Raw genomic sequence first — 19,450 nt, 5'->3', positions numbered from 1 at the left:
CTACGCACGGAAACTACATCTCTGGAACTTGATAATCCATTATATATGTTTTTGTTCGACATATAAGTGGGAACATTTCGAATTACACCAGTAGTTTCAGTGAGTAAAGCGGGAATTGATGCTTTTAGGTGCAGGTCCTTTAATGTTTTGGTATTATATAGGGCGCTATTAGCTAACCCTGGCCGCTCGAATATAGCTCCGATTTTGTATTTGTTTATTCTCTTAAATCTTTTTATGCCCTTGTTGCCTCGTTTTAATGAAGCGCCAAGGGACATGAGGTCTCTGTCGCCTATTGGCCTGGTTTCGGAACTTTCATATATTACAATATATTCAAAATTACCGCCATCTTCTGGATACTGACGGCAGTAATTTTCCGATTTATAAATGGTATACTTATCGGTTTCAGCAGTATCGGTCGAAGTATCTGAGTCGTCGACACTTGCCACATCTTGATGTAGATCGTCGGCTTTGCGCTTTTTGCGCTTGCCCCTCATGTTGAAGCTCACCTATAAATAGTGAGATTATATGCCTGGTTACAAATTCCTGGTAAAAACAATTTGTGAAAATTTTCTTTCAAAAAATTCCGCCTAATAGGTTTGACTTCCCGCCAAAAAAAAGTATACAGAGAAAATAAAATAAATCCTTAGAGTTCTATTTTTATAGGACAGGCCAAGAGAACATAGCCAATTATGCCAAAGCTCTTGTGACAGAGGCTGAAATTATGTTTGAAGTGAAAAGCGAACTCAAATATAAAATTGAATGAAATTAATTATTAAATGAAATTAAAGCAAGAAATACAATAAAAACCCAATAAGACAACATTCAAGACATTGAATGAGATAAACTAAAATAATATCTTTGTAAAAAAGGTAGGTAAGTATACAGTCAGAGTTCATTTAACTATTGTGGTTGTTTTATTTTTCTACATTTGTGCATTTTTACATACTAACCGATAAATAAGTCAGTATTATTATACCTTTAATCCTGTATTAAATCCTAAATTACCTATGAATTATGAAACACTAAATTTATAAAATAAAACAAGCTACATAACTTAATACCTCACGTTCACGGTAAAAAGTCTTGCAGTTATTTTAAAATTATTGCTGTTGTGTTATTTAATTGAACAGGCAAAAGCAATGTAGTTCTTAAATCGAAAGTCTTTCTTTTCTAAGATTTAAGCCATTAATTTGAAGAAAGTAAATTAAGTGGACACTATATAACTAGACACCCATAAATCTTTTAAATGTTTGATCATATTTTTTGACAATGTCATTGGGTATCAGTGTTTCAACTCAATATTCAATCCAAAATAAAAGAACAAGAATATTTCATTCATTCGAGGTTCATTATGTACCTACTAGCTGAGATCAATTAGATAATGTTCAATTCGATACCGAGAAAACTATTGCAGATCTATTGGCAAATGACGAGGGTAAGCCATATCTTAGTTCTTGGTTTTTTTTACTGCTTATTGGGTGGACGAGCTCACAGCCCACCTGGTGTTAAGTGGTTACTGGAGCCCATAAACATCCAAGACTTAAATGCGCCACCCACTTTGAGATATGGCTGCCGGTAGACAGCGGCTTGGCTCTACGCCTGGCATTGCTGAAGTCCATGGGCAACGGTAACCACTTACCATCAGGTAGACCGTACGCTCGTCTGCCTACAAAGGCAATAAAAAAAAGGTATAAGTTCTAAGGTCTCAAGTATAGTTACAGCGGCTACCCCACACTTCATACCGAAACGCATTACTGCTTCACGGCAGAAATAGACCGGGTGGTGGTAGCTACCCGCGCGAACTCACAAGAGGCTCTACTACCCGTAATTACGCAAATTATCATTTTGCGAGTTTGATTTTATTACACGATGTTATTCCTTCAACGTGGAAGTCAATCGTGAACATTTGTTGAGTATGTATTTCATTACAAAAATTCGTACCCGCCTGGGATTCTAACACCGGTGCATCGCTCAACACGAATGCACTGGATGTCTTATCCCATAACCCACGACGACTCTCAAAATATATTTTTCTAATTTTGTTGTGTTGCTGCTTCTTTTGTACACTCTACCTTATTTTAACCAGCCTGTTATATATAACAGATAAGATAAGAATAATTAATAATACATACATAGCAACAATTCATTTTGATGGATTTAAAGCTGACATCCAGTCTTGAGGTGGGCTGCAGAAATGAAGTACTTTGCGATGTCTACGTGCTACAGTAATTTATCATTAGCTGAGCGGTGAGTGCGTCTGTCCACCGGACCTCAATACATACATTGACCGCTCTACCATTATATTTAAGAGTTGAAATGTATTTCAAAAAATAAATTGGCAGGGCCTGAGACTATATTGGTCGGATGGTTGAGAACCTAAAATAATACAAATGAATGATTACGTACAAGACAGATTCTCTTTCCCTTAAACTCTCGTAAGTAATGGTAGAAATAATACCATTCATAGGTTTCAAGTTATTTAAAGGAGATACTGCTAATACATATTATACTACTATGTTTTTAACGGCAGTTTTGGGTATGTTGGACTTTAGAATTTTAGAAGGCCCTTTCGTTGTCGTTAAAAAAAGTAATCATTAATAATAATAGCAAATAGTCCACAAAATTGTTTAATGATTCCTCCAAATCAGACTCTTTCTAATGTTATATACAATATTAATTTCAGTCGGCATGACAAAGTAAATGATGCTGTTACCGTTGTAATTATGTTTAATATACCTACACATGTGCGAACAAGTTAAATAATAAAGACAAATGATAACATAACATTGAATTGACTTCCAAATAAAAAAATATATTTCGAACAATAATATCCATATTGTTATGTTGTGAGCCGGATAGTGTATAGTTTCAGGTGGTACGGATATGTGGCACTCGTGTTGGCACTAGTTGGAGACACGTAGCGAGTAGATTAAATACTGCTAGAGATGGAAACAGTCGATAGACAATACTCGTCAACTATTTATTTAGATATCAAACATATCAAACATATTTAACTATGTAAACTAAGTAGCTTCACAAATTTTAGGTTAGATTAAATTCTGTCTTGTACATCAATTATTTGAAAGTTCATTAAGCGATTTATCGCTTGAGTTTTTAAACTTCATTAACGGTTTATAGAATATTGTTGAAATATAGCTGTTGGTTAGTTGTGACCCGGATTCGCTCGTGGGCTGTCATCGTTTTCGAAATATTAATCTGCTAAAACGAATACCTCTACTTACTACTTACTCAGCAAATGAATAGTTTTCACTTTTCACCATAAAAGGACTAAAGGTATATTACAAAGATTGTTTACGTATGATTCATGGTGTAAAGTGCGCCTTGTCAAATATTACATATATTCAAACGAATATATCTAAATATTAGTAAAACATAACAGTAATATTATATACTAGCGGCGCGCTCCGGCTCCGCTCGGGTCTTTAGCAAAAATTTCAACGATATTTGACGTTGTTTTACTTTTTAAAATAAAAGAACACTTATTGCAGCACAACTATAATAGTTAGACATTTGCTGTTGCGACTCTTTTCGTAAATAATAATGTGCTATACAAAGTCGTGGTACATTATTTTATTCTATCATCAATAGTTTTCGCAGGGCACACGACGTAAATAATATTTTTGATAATTTTTTTACACCTTGGGTTACATTATTGTAGTTTTAGTAAGGATCCCTATTTTTTTTTCAAAAAAGATTATAACCTATGTCACTCGGGAGTAGCTTGCAAACAGTGAAAGAATTTTTCAAATCGGTACAGTAGTTTCGGAGCCTATTCAATACAAACAAACAAACAAATCTTTCCTCTTTATAATATTAGTATAGAAGTATAGATTGTTACCTCTCAAATATACCTACTCATGATATTCGATAACCAGATGTATAGCCTGTTATTTTACCAGGATCGATTAGCCTACATCGCGTACAGTTAAATCCGATTTGACTTTTATAATCTTATTATAAACTATATTGCATAAAAACACATTTATTGATCCTCCTGATAACACTAACCAGCACATGCCTATTAGTGGAATTTAGGGAAAACGACACCCGCATTAGTACCTAACTAGTTTATTGCATTCTATGCTTATGAACCATTTTCATTATGACTTTATTAACTTTTGTCAATACTGATACTATTTTGATAAATTCCAATATTTTTAGGTTAATTTATTAATCTTACACGATAAACTTGGCCAACAATACTTATATCGATAAAAAATAACGGATATCGATATGTTATCGTCAGCGAAAAGATTCAACAAATTATATTCAGTACATATCAAGCGCAGACATCGAACGGTTACATAAAATGGAGACTACTAGAGCGGAGATGGAAACGGTCAGTTTATAATTAATACGAAAAATTTATACGAAAAAAATCTTTAGTAATTAAATTAAATTTATCTTAACATATTTCGATAACTGTAACAAATTTATTTACATATCTTTTTCCTACCTGTCCTCGCTGATAGCTTAAGAGGCTATTTCAGCTACGCCCGGACGGGTCAACCTGAGTGAATTTGCTAACACTAGCCCTAGCAAGAGCAGTGCTTCGCATAATTTACCACGGGATCGGAATCGCTACCCACTGAGAAGATCCGGCGAGAAACTCAGTGGGCTGGTTATGTTATATCCTAAAAGAATATTAACACTTGCCATCTAGGCACACTTACTAACTAGTTTAATTTACTTTGCTAGCTCAATTGCAATCATTGCGACTGTTAATTGACACATTTTATTATTATAAAAAAATAGCACTAATTTTTAGATGTGCAATTGCGATACTCGTAACCTTATGAGTTTGTTTTATGACGATTGTACCGTCTAGTCCTCGCTGCAAATTATAAATGTGACATTTTGTGAATTTGACGATCGCGTGTGAAGCTCAATTTTATACAAACAATTAAAAGCGTAGTGAATCTAGAACAGAGCACGCGTCCAGGAACTCCGTGTGGCAGGCCCAGATGCGTACGTGCAATTACTAATTTGTTAAATCCTAGACGTACATGGGGGACCTAGGATACCTTGCTGGGCAAGTTCCGTATCCGTCTGCGACTGGGGATCGATTAACTTATACATAGGTGTATAAATATATAATAATAGGTGTATAAATGATTCTTGTCCACCTGATGGTTGGTCTGGAAGAAATCGCTTTTAGCGATAAGACCGCCAAATGTACTTTTTTTGTATTGAATGTTTCGAATTGTTTATTCCCTTTGGGTATAATAAAGAATACTCTCTCTCTCTCTAAACCAATCTTGTTTTGTCGCAATCAAATAACGTCCACGTATCGACAAAAATAATAACTTTATTAGAGAAATTTTTATTTTGTTCAGTTTTCGTTTCCGTACTACCTACCTACTACTATAAAATATATCGTTTGGTGCTAACGGTTCTTTGTATTTTTAATATTCAAATACTTAAATCAGGTATACGAACTGACACAAACGTCTTTTTTACCTGGTTCATTCGTTTGCAAACGGGTTATTGACCTTGTAGTTTTATAGTTTTGTACTGGTTGCGTAATTACAAAACAATTTCGTTTATTTTATTCTCTCCTTCAAATATTGATTTGTGTTGATAGTACAATTTTTTTTTTATTTAAATTGAAATTATATTGAAAAAAAAAGTAATTCCGATTAGGAATGTGGCATTCCGTGAGTGATGGGAGGCATCGTATGCAGAGTACTTAAGAAAAGTAGATCGAGGTCGATGGAGACAGATGAAATTTCGGTTCAGGACCTACCAGTATTCCGACGTGCTTTATCTTTAAATTGATTGAAGAAAACATTAATTATTGCTCGAGCGGCTACTAGCGGTTTTAACTGTTTACGCGCATCAATAAAAAAATGGTAAATCTATCTTCAGATGTAAAACTTGTAGACAGAACCGTCACACGTTTCTCCACCGAGATGTATCTGTCACCGTCCGCGAGGATGTGTCCAGAAGTAATTTATCGACCAATCGACTGCTACCATGTTCTTCTAGTCAAGAGCCACAAACGCAGGCTTTTGCAAACATGAGTGGTAGCGCAATAGTTCTGCTAGCTACTGCTAACGTTGGAGTGCGTGACTCATCTGGTCTCTTTCATATTCTTTGCGCACTCATCGACTCTGGTAGTCAAATTTCATTTCTAATCAAGTTTTGGAGCGATTGGACTTCTGATATTTGCCTGACACATATAGAATATCAACTTGAAAACAAACGTAGTATGACGAATATTTGTATAATACATTAAATTCTTTAGCAGTCTACAGAATTTAATGTATTATACAAATATTCATATATATGTATATAATGTATTGGGAAGCTGTCTCTGGTTTTATTTTGAATAAGACCGTCCGACACTACTTGTTGAATGCAACTTACATTCATAATGTTTAACCAGCCGTTCTATATGTTTTAATCAGTGATGCTTGAGATATTAAAAAATATGGCGAGACTTTCTCGTTTAAATATTATCGATGCTATGGACTTCATTTTAATCTGGATGTTCTAAACGCTCATGCCATCCATGATAAGAGTGCTGTTGAGCTTACCGTGCTTGATAAATTAATATATTAATTAATAATTAAATATGAATTTAAATAATAATATGAAATAATTTGTATTATAAATTAATCTATCAAAGTATCAATGGTTGGTGTTTGAAATTGAAAGTAAATTAGAATGTGATTGAACTTATAATGTCATACATTTTTACATATAAAATATCATTGCATACATAGGTACGTTTATGAAATAGTTTGACAAGCTAAGAAACATTTGTCTTCAATTCAAATAATTGTTTCCGCAATCCTTCCTTAATCAAAGTTTTAATATTTATATTATTATATCTAAAATACTTACATATTTGATTTTAAGAGAAAATGAAGGCTAAAATTGATTATTAATATTTATTTGTGTTTCATTTAAGTGTTAAGATTACCCACCTTTTCCCTGCGAAAAATAATTAATTAAAACAAATCAATGAAAGTAATTCATTTCTCAATTGGGCTGTTTTATTTTTTGAGTAAATGAAAAACTATCCTAATTACTACTATTAAATTACACTAATTAATACTACTAAACTAATTTTAAGTATAGTGAATAGGTTATCGGAAAAAACTATTTTTTAAGATGCCAAAAATCTAAAGTAAATAGTCTTGTGTCTTAAGCTCGCATAAGTAGTTTTGTTCATAAAAAAATATCCTGCTTAGGTAGTAATTAACAACAACAAATAATATTGTATCCTAAGTATTACCTATATGCTAATTCAATATGCCTGTTTATTGTAGATAAGTGGATGTGATACTGCGCTTGATGCTAAGCGATTGCTGGAGCCCTAATGTATTTTAATATATTTACATCCACGTTCATCCCCATCCACATATTTGAAACTATAACCCATTTTTAGAAAAGAGGTCGAACTATTAAATTAGACTTTTTGAAGCGACTGCTTCGAGAATAAATAGGAAGTCCAGGACAGTGGCTCTCTCTCTCTCTCTTCGATCGGTTCCTCACTGCTGAGGATCGTGACTCCGTCCGATTTCGTTAACCAACTGTCTCCATCGATCCCGCCCTGCAGCCCGGTGGAGTGCGTCGCTGATAGGTATCCCCAGTTCCTCCGCTATTTGGTCCGACCATCGTTTGGGACCTCTACCCCTAGGCCTTTTTCCCTCTATTTTACCGGTCACCACAAGGCGTTCCAATTTGCTCTTTGGTCATGTTGCACGTAGGGATACCAGCAATGGTATCGCTAAATACCGCAAAAAAAATACCGTAATATTCTTTGTAGGCAGATTGTGGATAGACGTTGAATATTTTCTATTTTTAACTGCCTGAGAATAGACATGTTGGTGCGGCTGGCCGTCCATGGTATTCGTAGCATACGTCGCCAGCACCACATCTCAAAAGCGTCGATTCTCTGCCTATCTGCGGCTTTGAGTGTCCACGTCTCTGCACTATATAGAGCTATGGAGAAGACAAGGGTGTGGACCAGATGTATTTTAGTTCGGTGGGTAATATTACGGTCTCTCCAGATTTTGCTCAGTTGGGTCATTGCAGATTTTGCCATGCCAGTCCGTCTCCGTATTCGGACAGTGGCAGCGAGCACAAAACATAATAACCTGGTCTTACTGAAAAATGTGCTTATTTTCTTTGAAAATATTTTAACATATTATTATTATCAACAGTGGTTGGATTGGTGCGTCCGAAAAAATGACATCAAGCAATTGTGGGCTGCCCAACCTACATATATAATATCTCAGGCCGTTTACGTTTTGGCTGGCCTCTTAACATTATTTCATGGTAAGTATAATCCTTAAATCACATTGTCTTAGTGACACGTTAATATGACTGAATAATTCTGTAATGAAGACTAAATAAGTACCATCATTCTGTCTAAGCTGCTGCCAAGCAGTCATGGTATGCAGTACAAAGGTTGGCGGAACCGGATATACGATTGACTTCGGCCTCTTGTCTCCAACTTTCTGATGTGGACTGTGAGCTCGTCCTCCCACTATAATCGTTTCAATATAAAAATATATGTTTCCTTTAACTAAAGATGATCAAGAAAAACAAATCTTTAGAAATACGTATTACATTTATCTTTAAGATGATATCCTAGTTACTTCTTTGATATGTTATATATATATTTAGTATATATAGTTATTAATAAAGCCTCACTCTGGTTTTTTAATAAACTAGTGTTTATACCATAACTTAATTTAATGCTTGAAGGACTGAAGACGGACCGGTGATACTACCAATTTTTAAATGAACTTTATAGTCACAAATTGTACAAGACCTTTTTTATTGCTTATATGGGTAGACGAGCTCACAGCCTACCTGGTGTTAAGTGGTTACTGGAACCCATAGACATCTACAACGCAAATGCGCCACCCACCTTGAGATATAAGTTCTAAGATCTCAAGTATAGTTACAACGGTTGCGTTTCGCATTGCGAAACGCATTACTGCTTCACGGCAGAAATAGGCAGGGCGGTGGTACCTACCCGCGCGGACTCACAAGAGGTCCTACCATTAGTAGTGCCCAGACATTGATGAGTAACAAACTATAGACTGGTCTGATCTGACTGTTGCTATGCTTAATGATGTCATTATTTGAATAGGAAGTCTCTAATCCGTAGTGACGTAAGTGACGTATTTTTTCAGCTTTTAAAAAAGGCGGAAGATGGCCTTATTTTTGGCTCGGTACCGTACTTCATGGGATTTACGCAGATAACTTCTGGCATTTCGTATTGCCAGAGTACGATAATTTCTGGCATTCGCAGACCCCTATCATATTCCTGGGAGCCCGGCTACCCCTACATATAATTTTGTTGTGTGAGTATTAAAATTTTAATATCTTTATTTACAGTTAAGGTATAATCTACTTATTTGTTCACTAACGACAACGAAGGTTTGTATTTCTGCGTCCATAGAAAGAGTAATTTGACCGGCGTCACCCATTTTGGTCGAAGTCTTAATTGTAGAACGGTTGTCCACCTTGCAAAGCAAAGCACATAATATTATCTTTATACTTTGAATTAAAAAAATGAAACTATTTCCAAATTAATTATTTTGAATGCAGTAATGCATCGATAAAAGCTACTCAATAAAAAAAATCAAAATCTGATAACAATTAAGCACCTTTTTGCTTTGAAAAAGAAAACTCTTCAAGAAAGAAGCTGGTATTAAAAATATATATGACTAGTGGACCCAGCGAACTTTGTTCCGCCACACGGTTTGTTTCAAACACATCAACCGGTCAACTTCAAAATTCTAGTATAATTAACCGTAGAATATATTATGTTTAGCTGTCAGTTGCGTTTTGTTATTCCATATCAGTTGCGTTTTGTTATACCACGTTTTATGTCACTTTCCATGGGAACGTGATAAAAAGTATCCTATGTCCTTCTCCTGGTTCTAAGCTACCTCCTCACCAATTTTCAGCCAAGTCAGTTCAGCCGTTCTTGAGTTATAAATAGTGTAACTAACACGACTTTCTTTTATATATATAGATTACTATAAAGCTACCAATAGGAACTAAACAAAAATAAAAGAAAATAATAATGATAGTAAAATAGCTTTATTTGATTCCACAATAATTATATAGAGCTTAATTAAGTTAGTATTTAGTAATTATATTACTAAGTAACTATAAAAAATCTACTACTCATGCAATTTAATCTCCTTCTAATGTAGACCCCCTCAGGGTAAAAGCCTCCACCAAAGAATTCTAATTTTCCCTATCTTAAGCAGTGGTCATCCAGTCTCTTCCTGCTTTGGATACAATCTCGTCCTACCACCAGGTACCCGGGCGACCTCTATTTCTCACGCCCTGTGGTCATTTCCATTTTGTGGTGTTAATTGTCCATCGATTATAATCGTGTCTCCCAGCATGGACAACCCATTTCCATTTGAGACTGAGAAAAGTGTAGAGCATCCTTTACCTTAGTTATTTTCCAAATTTTAATGTTTCTAACTCTATCTCTCAACTTTATGTTTAAACAGTTCCTTTCCATTACCCTCTGTATTGTCCGTATTTTTTGTCTTGCCTTGTGATCTAAATTCACGTTTGGCAGCCATCGGTTAGACAGGGTAAAATTGTTGTATCTAAAAGTATCCTTTTCAATTTAAACGGTAATTGCGATTTGAGAATCTCTTTTTGTGCTTAGTACTTTCTCCATCTCTCCAACATTCTCGCGGCCTATCATCCACGAGGTGGACAGACTTGATTAAGTCATCCACTAAGTGTTCCCTTATTGAATGTACACGTACCGCCACAAATAGAAAGAGATGGAGTAGAATCGCAAAAGCCACAGCCAAGCAATAAGACATATATAACCACGACCACTTCGCCAGGAGGGTACGACTGAGAGGAAAAGAACTTTCTCTATGTAATAGCTACTCTCCTGTGTATTTCCTATATGTTTCGGTTTTTTTGCTAAATGGCTCTATAGCTCTATATAGGGTAGCTCTCTAAGTACTCGAGTGGCACTTCGTTAACCGGTACTGGCATCATCTCCCTGTCAGCTTTTTGTTTTTTTTAATTTCATTTCACACCTGCATGGACACTAGCAGTCTGAAGTGCGTTAGTCATTGTATTGAGCTTAAATGGACTTTCAGAGAACAGAATGATATCGCCTGCAAAGCGTAGGTGGCTTAGATATTTCATATTCGCATTAATTCCTCGCTTTGACCACGGTAAGTCTTCCATAACATTTTGTAGGAAAGCTATAAATACTTTCGGTGATTGAAGGTCGCATTGTCTGACTCCTCGGTTAATGCTGATCCTGGTGCCAACTCTGTCTAGCCTTTTTTTTAAACTCTATCTAGCCTGACTCTACTAATACAATGAACATATATGTTTTTGATAATATTTATATACTTTACGTTTATGTTTTGATTGTTTAATGCTTCCGAGATATTTTATGGGAGATAGAGTCGAAATCTTTCTTATAGTCAACAACTTCTCCCGGTGATGCTGATATGGTCTCTCTAGCTAGACCATCAGCTTAGGTAGGAAAAAAGTCAACAAAAGCCATGTAGAGCAGTTTTCTATATTCAACATACGATGACCTTTTTTTTTTTTTTGATCAGGATGAAATCGCCGGACTTCCGCCCTTTTCTGGGGATACTGGGCGGGGTATGTCAGAGTCGAACTGACTAAAACCTATACGATGACCTAGTGGTCTACGGTGTGAATATGATGTATTGTGCTAAATCCACTTCTGAATCCCGCTTGCTCCATGGGTTGGCATGAGTCTATTTGTGGCGATATTCTGTGTAGTAGATAGGATTCAGAGAGTTTGTATAGGCAAGAACTTATCGGACGGTAATTTCCTATGTCTTTAGGATCGCTCTTTTTACATAGTAAGTTAATTTCCGATTCTGTCCATTGCTCTGACACAATTTCTTCTTCTAATATTTTATTGAAAAGTATTGTAAGAGGTGTCAATAAAAGTGTTCTAGCGAGCTTGATGCAATCATTACTGTCCGGTCCTGGGCTCTTATCTGGTTTTTAACGGATTTTCTTTTTTTGTTGAGAATCTACTGACGAGCCGCGTATTAGCAATAATGGTTTTGACAGTTTTTTCTTTCCCTCCTTTAAAAGAAGAAATTACAATAATAGAACCAAAGATTACTATTTCTATTTAATGATCTAAATTTTTAGTAATACGGTCGTATTTCTACTAATAAGGGAGGAACTAGTATTTACTATTTGTGTTCAGTTCGAGCGCATGAATTTGATTTTTCGCTTACAAATTTTCACATCGTTTACCCCCACTGCATTTTCAGTTTTTCAATGACTGCAAAACGAAGACTTCGAATTATAGAAATTACTTGTACCGCAGAACATATGCACAAAGTATAGTTTCCAAATAATTTGATTTATCTTAACTTCTGTGTGCTTAGTGCAAGTTTTTTAACGTCCTCGATAGCGAAAAAGTTAACTCAAATTTGTATGCAGTTGGAATAGCGGCGTCAATACAAATTTTAGTTAACTTTTACGCTATCGAGAACGTTAAAAAACTCGCACTAAGCACACTGATACATTGAAGATCAAAGCCGTTAGGGCTATGATAATTGAAAAGAAATAATTGAAAAATATACAATTGAAAAAGGTACATGTAAGGCAATAAACAAGGTTAAAAGATAACAAAACAAAGTGAAGCTTAATGAATTGTTACAAATTATTTTGTGTGAAAGACAAACTTTGTGGACAGTTTTAAACAATTGTATTTATTAGAGTAGTTGAAATCGCTAACTATTGACTACCAAACTAAATATTGACATTAAAATGTTGTGAACACATTTTAATTTACGTACAGCATAATATAAATATTTATTTACTTTGATTGTCCCACCTCCCATTGTCCAAAAGAAAACATACTTGTAATAAGAGCATACGTAATAATACTTGGTGTCATGTAATAATGTACAAAAATAAATGTCTCTTTTTATCAAATGGAAAAAAAGCTACAGCGCTAAACTGTGAAACTGTTTATAAATAAACAATAGATAAATACCTCCTCGGAAAATGTGTGTAGTCTGGCGTTATTATTATGAAAATCTCTCTGCTTCTGTTCATCGTTATTGGCGGATATTTGTTTTTCTATTTCTTGCTTGAATATTATCAGTGGATGGCAGTAGAGATCTGAATCGATAGTTTTCCCCAGCGGTAAAAGCTCATTATGAACGATACCCTCCAAATCCTACCTACACAGCATCACTTTATTCCGAGCTAATCCGAGTTTCCTTATAGTGTGAAGTTTACTACCCATTGATTATAGTCGTTTTGACACGCAGTTTTGTCGTAATTACTCCAATTTTGATCACCAGAAGTCAATAATAATAAAAACGGTTTGTTTCCATTATGAGTCAATGGAGAATCACGAATAATAATCAAATCGAGATTAATACAGAGCAGTACTATAAACAAGCATAGGCTTAGCAAGAGTAGAAGGACTTCTGGCAAGTATTGGAGCACGAAGCCTATAGTCCAATATAAATAGTATATATACTCTACCATCAAATTCCATAAATATAGTTTCAACCAATAACCATAGGCTTATTAAGAAGCTATTTTAGATCAAGTTATGGGAGTGCTCCATAATAATTCGATTTATTATGTTTATGCTTGGAGTATGTACTGCGATAGAAAAAAGAAATAGCAACTCATTTTATTCTCAAGGCTTATGTTTTAGCTACTACTGTCTGACTAATACTAAAAACAATAAAGTCAGTTACGAAAACAAACACAAATATATTTTGTTATCAAATTTAGAATTAAACCAACCACACAACTAGAGACTCTTATTTTTTATTTTTTATTTAATATATTTTGTACACACAGCTGTTAGAAAAAACACGACAATAAGGATACAGAGTATATTATAGAGTAATATATTATATAGATATATAGAGTGAATGATGATATAGATGAACTTCGTTAAAAGAATGACATAACATTTTAAGGATAAGCATTTCATACTCGTTTTAGTAGGTATGTGTGTTCGTTCGTCGACGAACAAGCCTAAACACAATAAATTACCATGAAATAGTGTTTCAAGAACACGTCATTGCTTTTACGTTATTCTTGTAAAATATACAGCTTTTTAATGATTAGCGTCAATAAGATAATGTTTTTTACAAATACGTACAATGTATATGTATTTCATTACCTATATATGTACGTGTATGTTTATGTTATTTATGTGTGTAATTGTGTATGTATATAGTCTGATATATTATGTGTTAGTGTTTTTATTTATTATTGTTACTATTATTGTTATTGTGTACTGTATCAATAAGTAAATTGATTAGATTGTACTTTTCTACCCACCTACGTAAAGCTCACCTTCTTTACTCAATTGTTGAGTTAAGCTCGCCATTTTTTATAACTTTTCGTAATTATTATATTGTTTTAACTGTGCGTGTACAATAAAGAATAAAGAGAATATGATAATGACATCTTGTTAAAAATAAAACATTCAAATATTTTACATAAGATGATTGAGATGTGGTTCCGTTTATCACTGCGTCATGATATCGTTCCTGAATTACTTTACTGGAGGTAAGACCCGCACGGGTAGGTAAGACCATTTTGCATATTCCTGCTTCCAAGCAATTATGCGTTCTAGTTTGAAGAACGGGTCAACTGCCGATATAATTGAGACTTTGATCTCATGTCTCACACTACGTGTCGTCGTTCATATGGCCTAAGGACTCCTGTATCCACTACATACTAGTTGGGTTATTAGCTCGTTCATAACGGTATAAAAAGGTAATATGTGTTTAATTTATGGTTTATTGTACCAACTATTATTTTCTCTGCCTTACCTATGGTTTACTGATTGAGAATGTTTTAGGCATCAAATCCGCCGATGTACACCAATACATAAAATGTAATAAACAAAACTAATTAATTTAATAATCCTATATTAATAATAGAATTTCGTTGATTCCAGATCCCGCATTTATTTACCACGCAGCGTATGCAGTTTCAAAGCTGAATTTTCCACGTTACGCGGAGCCTTTCGCGGTGGGCTTGGTTACTGTACTGATAGATATTCCCTACGACATTGTGGCGGTCAAGTTCGTACACTGGACCTGGCACGACACTGACCCTAACATATTCGATCGTCACTACTGGGTTCCCTGGAACTCCTATTACTTCCACGCTACATTCACAGCAAGCTTCTTCTACTTCTTTACTGCGATCAGAAATTGGTATGCGCCGAAAGTTGGACAGTGGGCTTCTGCGGGGTAAGTAGAATGGAGTATGCTTTATTGTAGACCTATCCCCCCGATCTACTAACGGTGCTTTTAGGTACCTCAAGCACCGGTCATCGTTCCCGTCGAACCCGTCGCTTGCGACGAAGTAAATTAACCCACAGACACAGCCCACCGAGTTTCTCGCCGGATCTTCTCAGTGGGTCGCGTTTCCGATCCGGTGGTAGATTCTGCGAAGCACGGCTCTTGCTAGGGTTCGTGTTAGCAACGTCGTCAGGTTTGAGCCACGTGAGCTCACCTACTAGTTAAGGTTACGCTGAAATAGCCACTCTAGGCTATCAGCATAGATAGGAAAAAAAAGTATACCAATATAACATAAGTACGTCTGTGCGTAAATATTGAAGCACACGGTGTTTACTTACGTTCACTAGTACCGCCCGATTAGCCTCCTCATGTCTCTAGGCAAACTGTATGAGCGTCTGCTCTACAAACGCCTCAGAGACTTCGTCTCATCCAAGGGCATTCTCATCGATGAACAATTCGGATTCCGTACAAATCACTCATGCGTTCAACAGGTGCACCGCCTCACGGAGCACATTCTTGTGGGGCTTAATCGACCAAAACCGTTATACACAGGAGATCTCTTCTTCGACGTCGCAAAAGTGTTCGACAAAGTCTGGCACAACGGTTTGATTTTCAAACTATTCAACATGGGCGTGCCGGATAATCTCGTGCTCATCATACGGGACTTCTTGTAGAACCGCTCTTTTCGATATCGAGTCGAGGGAACCCGCTCCTCCCCACGACCTCTCACAGCTGGAGTCCCGCAAGGCTCTGTCCTCTCACCCCTCCTATTTAGCTTATTCGTTAACGATATTCCCCGGTCGCCGCCCACCCATTTAGCTTTATTCGCCGACGACACGACTATTTACTATTCCAGTAGAAACAAGTCCCTAATTGCGAAGAAGGACAGTGGTTCCGAAAATGGCACATAGACATCAACCCAGCGAAAAGTACTGCGGTGCTATTTTAGAGGGGAAGCTCCACACGGATTTCCTCCCGGATTAGGAGGAGGAATCTCACACCCCCGATTACTCTCTTTAGACAACCCATACCCTGGGCCAGGAAGGTCAAGTACCTGGGCGTTACCCTGGATGCATCGATGACATTCCACCCGCATATAAAATCAGTCCGTGACCGTGCCGCGTTTATTCTCGGTAGACTCTACCCCATGATCTGTAAGCGGAGTAAAATGTGCCTTCGGAACAAGGTGACACTTTACAAAACTTGCATAAGGCCCGTCATGACTTACGCGAGTGTGGTGTTCGCTCACGCGGCCCGCACACACATAGACACCCTCCAATCTCTACAATCCCGCTTTTGCAGGTTAGCTGTCGGAGCTCCGTGGTTCGTGAGGAATGTTGACCTACACGACGACCTGGGCCTCGAATCTATCCAGAAATACATGAAGTCAGCGTCGGAACGGTACTTCGATAAGGCTATGCGTCATGATAATCGCCTTATCGTTGCCGCCGCTGACTACTCCCCGAATCCTGATCACGCAGGAGCCAGTCACCGTCGACGCCCTAGACACGGTCTTACGGTTCCATCAGATCCAATAACCTTTGCATTAGACGCCTTCAGCTCTAACACTAGGAGCAGGCTTAGGGACCTCGGTAACCGTACTCGTCGAACTCGACAAAGAGTTCGCCGTGCAACCTAACCCATGAATCAGCTCGCTGAGTTTCTCGCTGGATCTTCTCAGCGGGTCGCGATTCCGATCCGGTAGTAGATTCATTCGCGAAGCAGCTACTCTTGAGCTGTTAGGTTAGCTGTTAGCAAATCCCACCCCTCCTGGCTGAGCCTTTGCTCGCCCACCTGTCCTGGTGAAACTGGAAAGCCTCCGGGCCACCCGTAATCCTTCAATCATAAAAAAAAAACGTTCACTAGTCAAGGACACAAAATTTCAGTGCAGTTCAGTTAGAAAAAAGTAATTAAATGGCTCGTTTATTTTAGCAAAAAGGTGGAATGGAAAACGTTAATTCTAGCAACGATCCTGGGGATGCCAGGCGGTGTACTCCTCTTCGTACCGATCTATCACCCGCTCCACGACATATACAAAATACATTCAGAGATCACATTCTTCCTTTTGTTTGCGATTTATGGCACTTTCGTGATCCACGGGCTGCTTAGCGATAGAGAGAAATCCAAGGAAAAGTGAGTACAATTCCGATAAGTTCATTACAAGAAACTATTTCCGTGGGAGCTTCGAAAGGATGCTAGATAATGCAACCTAGGAGATTGCTTTCCGGCACGTGAACGTAGTAATCAAGATGCAGCCTTGGCTTAGATCCCTCGAGATTGAAAGCAAATAGTGTTATCTGATTGAAACGTGAACAACACTATTTTGTTGTTGTAGAAATAACAGTAATTAGGTATAATAATATGTATGTTTGTGGAACGGCTGTCTAATAATTTGGTAAAACCAATTATCGTTTTCTAGCTATTAATACTGATTATTGTGGTTTTACATTTTTTAAATCCTTTATCTAATCTTGGGGTCTTGGGGAACGAGAATCGCACATGGCAACTGACGGACGTTAGCCGCGTCCGTTCACAAGTTCATTGACCCAGAGATATCAATATTAAAATAGATTTTTTTTTTAAATCATCCCATTTATCTCTACCACTTTTCCCTGATACACAATATAATCTTAAATGATTATAATTAAAACTTTTTTTACGGTTTCATTTAGCGGTTATTTTTTACTTTAAATTATTACTGACATTTCGAATATTTTTCGAACACAACTTTCGTGGTCGCCCGCTATCACCAAAACGTTTTAAAAGTAGATTTAATTCAGTCCTAAATTTATACGATTTTAATGACCTAACTAGAAGTGTTCGAAAATCGTAAAATTGAAATTAAATATTTGCTATCATTCAATCATCATTTGTCAAACGAGTCACAAGCTTGTGTTGTGACGATATTAAGAAAAGTAATAATAATAAAATCTTGTTTCAGACTTACTCTTATAGATTACATCCTGATACTGCAACTGGCCCTCCACTACGTAATATATTGGATATTTGTTGTGTTCTTCCACCCAGAGAGGGAATGGTCTACCGGACTGCACGAGCCGGTCGGTCCATGCAACGAAGTAGCTAGTTTAGTCACGCCTTTTGGACAGGTAAGTTCAACAACACCGGCCTCAAAGCGGGGTCAATGTCGTGTTCACTTCTAATATGACAGCGAAATTTCCAAAGAAAAATTTAAATGTCGTCATGACGTTTTACTGCGCATATAGGTATTTGAAGGAGATACATAATTTACATGAATAAAATTAAAGTAGGAATTAATTTTTTTTCGATGTCCGAAAACACAAATGTTTCATGTGTTTATATATATATTTTCTTTATTTCAAATTATTAACCCCCACTGTACTTAGTTTAAGTAAAATATGATCCCCGCAAAATACATGCCTAGTAGATTGACAAAAAAAACCGATAGCGGACTTTCTCGTAGCCCAAGTCGATCGCAACGAAGGCTTTTAGGATAGTTTAATTAAGAAATCAATCCATGGAACCTACTGTTATCTGTGGGTAAATATTTTTTATTCAATGAATTCAAGGCAGACGAAAGTACAGTCAATAATAATCTCTTTTTTTATTTCTTTATTGCTTAGATGGGTGGACGAGCGCACAGCCCACCTGGTTTTAAGTGGTTACTGGAGCTCATAGACATCTACGACGTAAATGCGCCACCCACCTTGAGATATCAGTTCTTAGGTCTTTTTTTTTTTTTTTTTTTTTTCTTGCCTTTGTAGGCAGACGGGCATACGGCCCACCTGATGGTGAGTGGTTACCGTCGCCCATGGACTTCAGCAATGCCAGGGGCAGAGCCAAGCCGCTGCCTACCGCTTAATACTCTCCATAAGCCTCGTTTGAAGAAGGACATGTCATAGCGCTCGGGAAACACCGTGGAGGGGAGCTCATTCCATAGCTGGATGGTACGTGGCAAAAAAGATCTCTGGAAACGCACTGTGGATGACCGCAGTGGCTCCAGGTAGTATGGATGAACTCTACTCCGGTGGCGGGCGGTGCGATGGTAAAAACGAGATGCTGGTATCATCTCGAACAATTCCTCAGAGCACTCCCCATGGAACATACGGTACAAAATACAGAGGGAACCGAAGTCCCTCCGTAGA

General features: G+C 36.9%; 1 protein-coding gene across 2 annotated transcripts in view; it reads left to right on the top strand.

The window, feature by feature from the left end:
• Positions 1-2,145: 2,145 nt before the first annotated feature.
• Positions 2,146-19,450, top strand: part of LOC101746861 (uncharacterized) — a 25,272-nt gene continuing 7,967 nt past the window's right edge. The window contains exons 1-7 of one of the 2 annotated variants that reach the window (XM_062669424.1): positions 2,146-2,247; positions 4,183-4,360; positions 8,196-8,310; positions 9,177-9,347; positions 14,978-15,275; positions 17,259-17,459; positions 18,268-18,433. In XM_062669424.1, coding sequence (XP_062525408.1) covers positions 4,331-4,360; positions 8,196-8,310; positions 9,177-9,347; positions 14,978-15,275; positions 17,259-17,459; positions 18,268-18,433 — 981 coding nt within the window. In that variant the 5' untranslated portion in view covers positions 2,146-2,247; positions 4,183-4,330. Of the gene's footprint in view, positions 2,248-3,947; positions 4,361-8,195; positions 8,311-9,176; positions 9,348-14,977; positions 15,276-17,258; positions 17,460-18,267; positions 18,434-19,450 lie in introns of those variants that run through there. The other variant, XM_004929861.5, reaches the window with a different exon arrangement.

Source organism: Bombyx mori, chromosome 1 (genome assembly GCF_030269925.1).
Source record: "Bombyx mori chromosome 1, ASM3026992v2".
NCBI classification, from domain to species: domain Eukaryota; kingdom Metazoa; phylum Arthropoda; class Insecta; order Lepidoptera; family Bombycidae; genus Bombyx; species Bombyx mori.
Note: the sequence above shows the minus strand (reverse complement) of the source record. Positions and strands in the feature narration are given on the sequence as shown.